Raw genomic sequence first — 13774 nt, forward strand, 5'->3', positions numbered from 1 at the left:
CATTACATGACAACAATCATCCTCAGGGGATAACAACCATCTGTACCAAATCTTATAGCCAGGGGCGTTTCTAGAGACTCTGGAGGCCCCCCCACCACCACCACCAGCCCCACAAACATTAACCATTAATTAATCCAAAACCATTGATTGCTCAATAAATATCAATAATTTTAACAAATACATTTTTGTAGCAAAAAAATGTCTCTACTATTATATAAAATGAATAACAATAAAGAATGTAAATAACTCCTCCTCCTCTTTGATAAGTTTGCTTCATGGTTAATTTGACTTTGGCCCCTCTTACTAGCAATCCAGCAGGTACAGTAGGGGGCCCCATTAGGAAAATTCTCAATGTGTCGTTGCAGTGTCAAAGGGGGATTCAAGTCGTGTCATTGATATGGACCAACGTCAGCCGTCTCTGGGGGGCCCCCTTCCAGCTCGTGGCCCCCCGGGCAGTTTCCTGGGTTGTCTGCCCTCTGCTTATAACAAACTTAGTGTCACACATTCCACACAAATGTAAATAAGTCGTTGGTACTTTTCCTCTGGGGACCATGAGTGACAGATGGATCCACGCTGCCATAACTAAACTGCTTAAAAACCAAACGCCTCCTCGTGGTTGTCTGCCCGGAGCCGGAGGAGGCATTCTAATGAGTTATTGTGCTGGTGTATGTAGGAGGGACAGGGATTAAATGCTAGGTGCCATCCACAAACACTGGGTATAGGACTTGAGAGCAGATTAAAGCTCGGGGAGGTCAGCGTCGTGCAGGTTCTAGGGGGGAGGACAGTAGGGAGCTGGGGATTTCAATATAAATGTAAAACAGTCCGGTGCCACAAACAAGAGCTGTTCTATTTATTTTGAGGCTTCAGGGCACGCACAAGGATGCACAAGTACCTCCACACACACACACACACACACACACACACACAGTAAACAGCTTCTCTTCGAATAATGCAGCTCACATGGTCAGCCTGTAGATGATTATCTCCATCTGATTGGCTCCTGGACAGATACAGGTCGATGTAACTGACGGGCTGCAGCTGGAAACAAACCCAAAACTGAGCCTTGGATGACATCATCTCATGGTCGTTGCAGTGCAGACTGACACCTCACTCCAACTTCTGTCCAAACTGCTGCTTCCCTCTCAGAGTAAAATGTCACTAGTCTTCACTACAACCACGTCGCTCTATCTGATACTCCAGCAGCTTCAGCCCTGCTAGAGGCTAGGGGTGCAACGGTACAGGTAGCCCACGGTACGATACGTACCTCGGTTTTTGGCCACGGTTCTCGGTACGGTTTCGGTATGTATTTTGTGCAGAGAACTTTTTTTTTCTCCCAAAATAATGTTTATAATTTATAATATTTCTAATATAGCTCTCCCCTCTATCTCTCTCACTCACACACACACACACACACACACACACACACCTGAACTGTCTGTGAACAGCCCCTAGCTCCTCCCTCTGCACACTCCTTTAGTCTTTCAGTAGGTGAACACTCTGAAGCCACTTTCAAACAGAGATCGCGCTATATTGCCGTCATGGAAGACCGTCACTATGCTGGCAGCCACAGTCTCTCACTGGGAAAGAAGGAGTTAGTCTATTGTGTTTTTTTAAACAGCCTTTGTCACCACCTCTCATCCCTGTCAGTCAACTCCTGCTCGACCTCGGTCTCTCTATCGCGCGCGGACACGCGGGCACGCGACCAAACACATGCAGTGTGCATGGACAGAGTTGTGCTGGAACTCTAATAAAAGCTAAATGAGCTAAATCGCGCTAATAACTAATTAATTTCCCCCGCGATTGCGATCAGCGACCGCTCATGCCGCCGCCTGTTTGTTTTCTTTTTTTTTTTTTTCCCCTCTTCTGTGTGTGAGCTGCTGCACTTTCAGTTGCAGGGGGGGAGTCACTGTGAGTGTGTGGAGGCTCAACAGTGATTGGACATCGACTCGCGGGGGCGGGCTTTCGCCTTAAACAGCCAGGCACACACATACACGGCACAGCTGCCTGTAAAGCAGTAAGAGCTGATGCAAGCTGAATCTGAAATACCGCGGTCCAAGAGCGTATTGCACCGCGCAGGCCGTACCGAACGGTTCGGTATTTTACCGAGAACCGTTGCATCCCTACTAGAGGCTGTAGAGATCCAGAATACATCCCAGTGATCCTCTGACCTCCCACTTCACTTTTCACTCACTTTGAAAACTGATTCTCTGATCAATTATGTGCTGCAGTGACTCGATGGAAGTTAGTGGTACAGATCCACAGTTATCCTCTGATGCCATCGTTATGTTTCCGTTATTGTTGTATTGATTATCACACTGAGACGGCTGCATCAAACACTCTCTGATAAACATGTGAGCGTTTTCATGGATATCATCACTGTATGTTCAGATGTGATGCTCTGTCAGCGCAACAGTTTTTGTTTTTACCAGATAACATTGTTATGGAGGGATTTTTGATGCAAAATACCTGAGGACTGTTAGCAGTGGAAATAGCACTTGTAAAATACACTTATCAGTAAAGAGTTGCAAACTAAGGCTGCACAATATTTGGAGGAAAAAAAAAAATCGCAATATATCGTATATTGCAATATTAAGAAATACAATATATACTTATACATGCAAACCCCCCTCCCTCTGAGTTCACACGACCCACAATCAATCAAAAATCCACAGTCAGCGGCGCTTCGCCCACAAAGACAGTAAAAGTACAAACAAATTCATATACAAAAGTACAATACAAATGAATTTATAAGTAAGTAGAAATGCTCTTGCAGGGCAGATAAAATGTTAAAATAATTAAACAAAATCAGGAAATAGTTAAGAATACGCCTTCCTATACAGTAAAAGTGGGTTTTAAGATGTTGTTTAAAAAGTGCAGTGGAGTCAGCTGATCTAACACTAAGCGGAAGGCTGTTCCAAAGCCGGGGGGTCAGAGCTGAAAACGCGCGGTCACCCTTTGTTTTCAGTTTGGTTGGAGGAACAACTAAAAGATTCTGATCAGCTGATCTAAGAGGCCTGGTTGGGTTATAGGGGGTTAAAAGTTCAGTCATGTATGAATGGCTTTATTTGTGAGTAATAATATAATGTCGGTCTTCTTTCGTGTATATTATTCGCTGCTCCATACCAAAATTCTTTTATTTTTTTATTTTGCAGTTACCATAACAGTATGTAAAACTGAGATGTGTCGCAATTAGAAGCCTAAAATAATCATGTGATCAAGTGATTATGTTAATGTGTCATTGATTTACAATTGATATTCATTGTAAATATTGTATCTTAGATAGCACAGCACATCACACATCGTGCGATGTGACTATTGCACATGCGAACGATAGATGTGCAGCCCTATTTCCATGTCAATTTTAGATATTGTTTTTAGAATAGTTCCAGTCAAGTCAAACTGAAATGAGAGCCACAGTCAACACAGAAACATGACACCTGTCACTTCATGGCCACCAGCATGAGCACAACGCCAGGGTTGTGGACAGAAGCCAGGATGTGGTTGTTAAACTGATGCAGTCTTGTAGGTGAAGAAGGAGAAAACACTGTGGATGATGTTTGTCTTCTGATCGTGTTGTTTGACGCTGAGTGTGAACCTTGACTCAGCCGACGTACACTGTAAGTCCTGGTGCTGCAGGCCTCAGGTCAGTGGGAGACTGGAGGAGTGGTATGAGTGTTACCGGCTCCAGCTTGCTTCAGGGGAAACGTAAAGACTTTGTAATGTTGTCTTTTGAGAGTGGACCTTGGTCTGTCCTTTGGTAACTTTTAATTTCCTTATTTCAGTGGGAAACCATTTGTTTGTATCAGTGTTGCAGCGGTAGAACACAACATTGTTATTCAACCCTGGATCAGGGATGAACTGAGATGTGATTAAGCGCATTCCCACCAGCGCCGGAACTCTGACATCCAGACCCTGTTCCCATCCAACCATAAATAACAAACACGCAGCTGTGCCCGGCTCAGTGACACCGACCTAATATGTGTGAATCCTTTTGTATCTTACACTTTGGATTCTCTTCTCTTCTCTGTGCAGTTCTGGATATGGCGCGCCACGTGCCTTTATACCGGGCACTTCTGGAGCTGCTGAGGGCCATCTCCACCTGCACGGCCCTGGTCCCTCTGCTGCTGCCTCTGTCCGGGGACCCGGGGCAGAGTGAGGAGGAGGAGGATGAAGAACAATCTGAGGGACAGACCTCCGTCGGGATGCTGCTCGCCAAGATGAAGACATGTGTGGACACGTACACCAATCGCCTCAGGTGAGATGCAGGAAAAAATCATCCGACTTAATGGTTACAAATAGGGATGTCCGATATGCCGATTCTGTCCAACACTTGAAGGGATAGTTCAACATTTTGGCAAATTGGCCCATTGCTATAATCACTATAGTCTTAGCAGTAGGTTTGTTACCTTTAATTGTCGGTGCAAGATATTTTTAGAATGGAGGAGCAGAGCAGTGAGCTACTCATAGCTGCACTTCGGAGGCTCATGGAATTTCTTGATTTATTTGCTGAGTTTGATTAGGGAAACCCGGAAATACCAGCGGCTCTGCTCCGCCCTTCTAAAAATAGCTTGCACCGACAATTAAAGGTAACAAAACCTACTCCTAAGGATTATGGCAATGGGCCAATTTGCCAAAATATTGAACTATCCCTTTAATTTCCAAGTCCGATAACAATCTGTACCAATATGCAGCCTTTTTTCCCCAAAAAAACTAATATCTACTGTCATGAATTAACACATTACTGTATGCCTGCTTTTGTTGTGATGCCCCACTGGTTTAACCGTTGTTTATTTGTTTACACACACACACACACACACACACACACACACACACACACAAACAAAAGAAAGAAAGAAAGAAAAAAAATGAGAAAAAAAGAGCTCTGACTCACAGATCAAACCATCTCCCACTGCATACATTGTGCGAATTAAGTAGCAATGATCCGTTGCTACTTAATTTGCTACGAAATCAAGGCATTATGTTATTGGTTTTCATTATTGGCAGAAAACCTGATAATAATATGGACAGATATTCCATTTTTATGCAAATATTGGGCCAATATTATAGGTCCGCCAGTATTATCGCACATCCCTAGCACATAAAGTTGAATAATCACATTCCTTTTTAATATATTTTGGACTGAAGCCTTAGAAAATTCACCAGTGTCACTGACTGTCTTCTGTGCAATAGCAATGAATTGAGAATCTTCACAGTTGGCATTGAAGTACACACTAGAGGATGTGAATGTATCCCAGCAGCCACTGAGCTGCTTTCAGAGATACACACAGATATGTGTGCCTCAACTAGGGGTTGCACAGACTAGTCGACTAATCGACTAGTCGACTTTACTGCTCCACAATGACGTTTTGAGCTTGACGTCGACTAGTCGCTGATCATGTAACAGTAGGCTACAAGAGTAGCGGCTTGAAACAACAGCTGAGTGCGCTGAATGAAAAAAATACGAGCGCCGTCAAGCTGGATAGAACGAGCGCGTACCAGACAGGAAGTCAGGCACAGAAAAGGCGAGGGAATCCGGTCAATTTTCAAAATAAAATAAACGATGATTAAGTTTGCTTGTCCGTCTATAAATATTTGTCAGTTGCGTCTGCACACAAGACACACATCCATACATACAGCGCTAGAGACAGACCTGTGTTTGGAAAACAGAGCAGATACAGACGGGTTGATGTTTGACCGGCGCGGAGAGAGAGAGCAGGAGAAGCTGCTGCCTGTGAGACGCCAAGCGCCTGTGAGGCGCTGCGCTTCTGCCAGCAGTGTGTCCGGGCTGCCGGCAATTAAAAAAAAAAAAAAAAAACTCCGCTCATATTGACAGCTTTACGTCGCGCACAACAACAACAACCAACAACAGCAACAACCAACCAGAAAAAAAATGTGAGTGACACTGTGAGTGAGCAGGACTGTGATGGTGACGAGGCCTGTGTGTCGTTTTCCTCCCTAATTGTTTAACGGACAGGAGCTACAGTATTATCTTTTGCACTTGTATAGGAGTGCATGTTACAGAAAAACAAACTGATTTACAGCTTGTTGTTTATAAAGCTGCTGTTCTGTGGACTAATTTCTGTGCATGCGCGTCTGTCAGTGAATACAGATTGTTGCAAAGCATTTCCCTCCTCCTGTGATTTATGATGGGAAAAATATGAATGACGTCATCAGCGACTAGTCGACGTCGACTCGACTTTCATAACATTAGAGTCGACTTTAAAAAATCTGAAGTCATGCAACCCCTAGCCTCAACAACAAAAACATGTACTCGATGCACACGAAGAGAAAACTGCTGTGGATTAAAGGAGCTGTTTGTAAGCTTAGCTTTGCTACTAGGGCTACTAGGGTTAATCGCAAGTTTTTTTCGTTTGTTTGTTTTTTCCTTTTTCCTGTTTTTCATGTCCTCTGTAGGCTTCAGTGAAGAGACGGACCAATCAGATCAGGGCTAGCAGGGCTTAGTATGCTAACTTGAATGGAAAAAGGCGTTATAGAGAGAGGTGTTTTTTAGGAAGTTTGATGCTGAACTCAGCATTTGTTCTGGACTGGTAAGAGAACAGCTGTTAATGTTGATGTTAGCTATGTACAGTAGCACTATCAAAACTTAGCTTGTACATAGACTCAGACTGACGCTTCAACTCACAAGACACACCATCGCTACAGCTTCATGTGAATCAGCTCCTTCACTCAGAGCCTCTTGACAACATCTTGTACTCAGGTTTACATACATGTCAGAGTGGCTCCTTATGAATGATGTATCCACTGGTATTTTTAGAACATCCCATCATGAATGTTGCAGCAGCCCTCGTATGGCAGAGAGGTTCATTTAAGGTACGACGGGACGAAAACCGTAGGTTATGAAAATAATTTGTTCTCTGAAACCTGAGTGGAGTATCTGAGTGGGACGGCTGCTCCACCAGAGCTGACAGGCAGATTAATGCGACGTCGGCTCCCAGAGCAGGAACCTGCTCCTGCTAGAAAAACCTGACCACATGTTACCTTTAGGAAGCTCTTCCTGGCCCACTTACTCATGGCTCAGAGAACTAGAGTTTTATTTTTTTCCCAATTTTTCCGTTTTCATTTTAGGAAATTCTGTTTTTTCCGTCTTCATTTTTGAACCTTTTACTCTTGTTTTACTACCAATTATTATTTCATTATTATTAACTTTTTTATTTGAGCTTCAAATACAACAGATCTATTCCAAAGAGTGTGTTTTTAATGTTACTGACTAAAATGTACACAAGTTAAATAGAAATTACTTTAAATGTATTGAGGTAATAAACAAACAACACTTTTTCTCCATACGTTAAGAACAAATACTGCACGATGCAAGATAACACTGCACTATAAGGACTTCAAATACCAACAAAATATTAATGCTTGAGCTTTAAACTGTTTCCAGTAAAATAAATATATTAGTTAAAAAAATAATTTCCTTGTTTTTAGGCCTGTAACAATACACCAAAGTCACGATTCGATTCGTATCTCGATTTCTGACCCACGGTTCAATACACGATTCGATTCAATTCTAATTTTATTAAGGTTAAAAAAAGAAGAGATTTTGATAGCAAAAACTGGATTATTTATTATAACAACAATATATAGCCTAACATTAACAATTTTAACTAGGACTGCCCCCAAATAGTCGACCAAGCACTGGTCGACCAAAAAAACATTATTCAATTCAATTTTATTTATAAAGTGCATGCACAGGGCAAACTCAATGCGCTTTACAATAGTTAAGCAATTATAATACAATGCAATTTAGCCGACCAAAATCTCATTGGTCGATTGGTCGCAGGAAAAAAAACAACATTTGGAGCCGTGTTTTGTCAAAATTAAGTCAAAATCAATATGACTGAACTGTATATGAAAGGCTATAGGGCTTTTAATTTGAAGGGCCAGATACAGGAAGTCGTGACACACGATCGCTGTCAGTTTGTTGTGTTTTTTTTTGTTTGTTTTTTTTACATGGCACGGCAGGCCCGGTCCCTACTTTTTTTCCCTTGTCAAGAGCGACTTTAGACGTTTCTGGTTTGGAAGCACGTACCACCGCTGTTTTCAACATTTAGCGGGCGCTGCTTTTAGTCCCGGCCCCGTCCCACAGGCTCACCGGCGGTGTCTCACAGTGTCACCGAGCAGAGCAGAGACATGACAGTCCCCGCTGCAGTCAGAGTTCCCTCCAGTGTCTCTACATCTCACTTGTTCTCCATTGTGACTGAAATCTTTGTGCGTTGCAGGTCCAAGAAAGATAAGAGTAAAGGTGTGGTGAAGACTGAGAGCTCCGACCCAGAGCCTGAGGGTTTGACTCTGCTGGTCCCTGATATCCAGAGGACAGCTGAGATCGTCTACACCGCCACCACCAGCCTGCGGCAGGCCAACCAGGGTGCGTACACTATGTCTTCATACATGTGTTTGTCTATTTTCTTCTTTTTTCTTGTTCAGTGTAGCAGCTGATGTCACAGCAGTACAGAGGAGTGAAGCACATCCCTAACACATCTGGATCCCTGCTCTGTCCTTTGCTTAAATCCTTTATTGTTTGATCTCTTTTTCTGTCTCTCTCCCTCTCCCACTCCCTCTTTCATAAACTTTTCTCTGAGTCTTGCCCTCTCAGTACAAGGACAAGAAACTGGGTCTGACCTCAGATAAGTTTAGCCTATCAGAAAGTCTGAATTCCCTCAGCTGTGGTTGGCTGAACACCACAGGGAGGTTATTGGCCTGTTTTAAAAGCTGAACTTGACCTCCAGGTTAAACATGGCCCACTACAGCCTGCAGGCTGATGTGACCCTGATTGGCTGAGGGCTCTGGTCCAGGACAGTGGGTCTGATGCTTACTGAGGGCAGAACTGGAGCCAGTTTCTATCAAACAACTTGATGTTCAGGTGTGACTATCAGGATGACTATCACGATGATTTCATAAATCCTGGAGAAGCTGATGCTGTTGCCAGGCAACAGTTAATACACCAGGCCTCGAGGCTAACAAGCTATAAACAACAGATATTAAAACTTATTATGGGGATTGTATCCCATTCAGACTCATTTAAACTGCTTTAGTTTTTTTTAAAGTTTGACCAACATCACAATAAGTTGTTGCACCACACTCTCCATGTTGTTCACATCTGATTCTTCATGAACTCCCGTGAGGTGGTGATTGCTCCTCTGATCTTCTACCATTCTCACCCAGTAAGAAGCTGCAGACGGGTCGACCAAACAGCGCTGTTCTCCCTCTGCCATCTGATTTTTAAATACCAGCGCTCACCCTCAAAAACCGATCACATGAATGCGTTGCAGGCTTCGGGGGCGCAGAATCGCAGATGCGCGTGTCTTTCAGAATAAAATTGAGTCGCTTTCCCCCCTTAGACGTCTATATAAGTTAGTTTGGAGCCTAAATCAATATTACACTTGACAATGGAGTGTAATGTAAGTCCTGCCCCTTTTTGGATTTTGATTGGTCAGTGTGAGAAAAGTGACAGTGACGGGCGCTGTTCTAAAAGTTGATCAGATTTCTACTGGAGGCGCTCTGAGCACGAACAGTCACCGAACTTCATAGGATCTGTGTAGAAAGACAAAAAATTGTGTTTGGGGGACGCGGCCCCTAACCAGGGGCGCTGCCAGGGATTTTGAATCCCATTAAAAGGGATATTACTGGGCCCAATTGTAAAAAAAAAAAAAAAAAAAAAAAAAAAATTTAAATGTTGATGCTGTTTTACATAAAACTTAGCTTTTTAATTATTTAATTTTTTGCTATCATCCCCATATTTGTGAAAATAACATGACAGGTGCTTGGTAGGATAAGCACTGAATACAATGAATTTCACCATTTTACCATTATATTATAAATAAAATATGTTTGTGATTCTAAGTTAATAACTTAAAAGTACATTGTGTAGGAATTACTCCCATCTAGCATTGCGGTTGTATATCACAAGCAACTCAGTCATATTTTTCATGCTGCATTCACGTGAAATTGGGCAGACGGACGACAGCCGCTGCATGTAACGGCATAAACAAGTGGTCCGTCAGCACGAGGCAAAACAATACACGTGACAATGAACGTAAAAACATGGAGACACCACATGGCAGCCAGCACCGAGCTTACCCGCTCCATGTATATATGAATGATATGAACGGCAAATTCAGAGCTTACCGGAACACTTCAGTTTGTTGATGGGGGTGATTTTCGTGAATAGATAACAGGAAAAGTTACGCAATGTCCCTTTAACGCATATTTTTTTTGTCAGTATTGTAGTTTTATTAGGGTCCTCTCTAGGCCCCTAGAACCCTTCTCCTTATTCTCCCTTCTTGGCGCCCCAGCCCCTGACAGTCAGGGTGACACCTCTTGCATTGTGGGATCTGTGTCTCTTTCCACTTGAGGCCTTGTTCCTAAAACCGCTCCACACTGGTTGACATGTGTTCCTGTGGAGGAGACGAAGAGTGTGTGTGAAAGTGTGTCACAGGACTCAGACAGCGGAGGATGGTAAAGGACAGAGCAGCTGTCGTCCCTTGTTCCTCTACACGGGGACATAAAGACAGGAGATGCTCCTTGTTTGCCATTAGTCACTTTAAAGCATCACCATCAGTGTCCTCCGCATGATGAAACATTACACACACACAACCCCCCCATTACCTCACAGTACACAATATTAATTATACCCCACCTGCCCTTTACCTCCAGCTCCCTGCACATAAACGCCGTCTGATTGATCACTGTCGCCGCTCTGCAGCTGAGCATGTGGGGAAGAGGATGCAGATGGAGATCAATGCCGTGTCACTCCTCATAAAGAAATCCATATGATAAAGGCCTGGGCAGTCACACATCATACAGAGTTGTAGACTGTTGTGCGCCCGACAGAGGTGTAATCATTCCATTAGCACCGAGGCTGGTGATCAGGCAGCAGGACAGCATCGATCCACAAGTATCGCTCTCCTATTGATGGAGCTGTCCCAACACAACAGCTCAAACACACCACATCAGCAGCATCGTACTCCATCTGTCCATGGTGTTTTTCTTCAACAGCTCACTATGTGGTGACATCACATCACCACCCACCTGTGTGACAGTTGGTTGTTTCCACTCGTTGCGTCTCATCGACGCTGCTGATAAAAGCTCAGCTCCTCAGCGACTGACGACCCGCTCTGATCACATCCAACACATCAGGATAGTCAGGCCCAGCCGCAACAAACGTCTCCTCCATTTTCTCAGACACCTCGGTGATGAGTACTGCCCCGTCTGATTGGTTGTCTGAAGGAAACTGTTGCGACACCTCCTTTCTGAAGACTGACAACTACAAGAACAAAAACAGCAGAACATAGAGTTTTCTCTCCAGCTTTTTCTGCATTGAGAACAATTGGAAAATAAAACATGCTCTTATACATTTAGGGTCAGGAATAGTTAGAATGTTATCGATCCAAAATCTGTTTATCTATTCCTTTTTTTTTTTTTTTTAATTTTGTTTGGAAAATGCATTTTCCATCAGAATCAACAATACAAAAATACAAAAAACATTTTTTTGAAGGACAGTCCTCCTGGTCCTTCATGAGCATCCATATTCACTTTCCTGGAAACATGTCCTTATATATTCCACTAAATATAAAAGGTTTAGCACATTTACACACACTAAACTCTCTCTTCAACCCACATGCTTACAACCTGGTTGTAGTTTCTGCATCAACATACTAAACAATCTTAAAAAGACAACTATATACATTAACGTGAGGAAACTTACTTATTGTTATTTCCATCAGAGATAGGAAGGCGACAAAAAAGGGGATCATACAAAGTCTGCTCAAGTCAGGGTTATAAATTCAATCAATTTTTCCCAAATTTGATAAAACTTAAGCTTTTCGATTCTCAAACAATAGGTCAGCTTTTCCATTTTGAATCATTAGGGCCACGGGCAATTGCACCGGGCACTGGTCCCAACAGCTATGAAATAGCTGCAGGGACCAGTGCCCGGGCTGTGGTTACAGCTCCTCCATATCAGTGCTTATAGAAAGATGATCATGTGTCTGTCTGATCAGCTCTGTCTTGACCTTAAGATCGTGGGTTTGATTCCCATGTTGACAGAGATGGCACAACCCGCAGTAGCTCCCGTGGCCCATTCAAAATTTCCCGAGAGGAAATTTTCTAGTTATTTTTCATCTTCCGGACAATTTTCGATTCGAAGAGTTGCAGGACAAATTATATATCAAAACGTGCGGTTCGATCGGGATCGGGGTGCTATTACTTTTCTCAACAGTTTACGAATTTTTCGCGACGTAAGTCGCGAAAAACTGCGCAAAATTTTTGCATGTAAGTCAATGGGACGGGTGGAAAAAAAAGAGCGAAAAAGACCAATCATCGGAGTTTAACAAACGTCTACTGCTCAGGCATACTTTCACCTAGAGACTCCATTTAAACTTTAAACAGTAGACACAAGTCTTGTGTATTGTCGTATTACTCCACGTTTTGATAGGTCATATAGTTTTTGATCAATCCCTGTTCAATGACCATGATCATTTTTGGAGAAATTATGAGATTATAATGGGTGTGTATTGGACGGAATGTTCGTGTCAGAGTGCGTGACATCATCGGTTAGAGTGGGAGAGATGCCAGAAAAACTCCAGATTTTTTCTCTATCCAAACTCCATACGGCCACAATTTACACTCTAGACACATAATTTCGGCCACGTTTGTAGACGAGCTCATCCTTGATCTCTTAATCTGCTCAAAATATCAGAGAGACTTACAGAATTTAAACTCTGAGCCTCTAAGTGCGGCCACGTCTGTCTCTGCTCCTCATTGAGTCCAATACAAATATTTTCTGAGAGAAGCAGAACGGCCTGATGTTTTAAAACTGCCAGCGTCGCCAAAATATTTACTGTAGAAACACCAAATCGTACCAAAATTTTCAGGAAGTCCTTAGAGAAATATGATCTGTGTTTTGTTCTGATAGGAGTTACCGTTTTCTCACCCTAAGCCTAAATGTGAGACCGGTGCAGAGGCAGAAAATGGCTCTTTTTCTCCACGTTTCTGTCTGTCTCAGCCTGCAGGGGCTCGTTAACATCTAAAACAATCCACCTGGCGCTCGTTTAAATGTTTATAAACACAGACACAGCTAAATCAGACTGACACAGGATGCAGCTCATAGTCACACACACACACAGACTCTAGAACCAGCTTCATGTGATTACAGTTACACACACACACACACACACACACACACACAGGTAACTTCATGTGATTAGCCTAAATGTGAGACCGGTGCAGAGGCAGAAAATGGCTCTTTTTCTCCACGTTTCTGTCTGTCTCAGCCTGCGGGGGCCCCTATCGCCGTGGTAACCTCTTTGATCCTCAGGCCAGAGCTCGTTAACTTAATAAACAATCCACCTGGCGCTCGTTTAAATGTTTATAAACAGAGACACAGCTAAATCAGACTGACACAGGATGCAGCTACTAACTAACTATGTGTCAAGTCAGTCACACACACACACACACAGACTCTAGAGCCAGCTTCATGTGATTACAGTCTCACACACACACACACACACACACTTAACCTAATGTGGTTACAGCTCCTCCATATCAGTGCTTATAGAAAGATGATCATGTGTCTGTCTGATCAGCTCTGTCTTGACCTTAAGATCGTGGGTTTGATTCCCATGTTGACAGAGATGGCACAACCCGCAGTAGCTCCCGTGGCCCATTCAAAATTTCCCGAGAGGAAATTTTCTAGTTTTCCTTATTTTGATACCTAGTCCGAAGTCTGTGTCTATTTGTCAGTATTTGTCAGCTT

At 43.1% G+C, this 13774-nt stretch overlaps 1 protein-coding gene across 12 annotated transcripts in view; it reads left to right on the forward strand.

Annotated features, from left to right (window-relative positions):
- The window catches only part of birc6 (baculoviral IAP repeat containing 6), a 169842-nt gene that overhangs the window by 113736 nt on the left and 42332 nt on the right, over nt 1-13774 (forward strand). For all 12 annotated transcript variants that reach the window (XM_085800868.1, XM_085800872.1, XM_085800877.1 and 9 more), the window contains exons 65-66: nt 4033-4255; nt 8241-8386. In XM_085800868.1, the coding sequence (XP_085656994.1) occupies nt 4033-4255; nt 8241-8386 (369 nt within the window). The remainder of the gene's footprint in view (nt 1-4032; nt 4256-8240; nt 8387-13774) is intronic.

Source organism: Trachurus japonicus, chromosome 15, assembly GCF_045865225.1.
Source record: "Trachurus japonicus isolate A0001 chromosome 15, Traja_1.0".
NCBI lineage: Eukaryota > Metazoa > Chordata > Actinopteri > Carangiformes > Carangidae > Trachurus > Trachurus japonicus.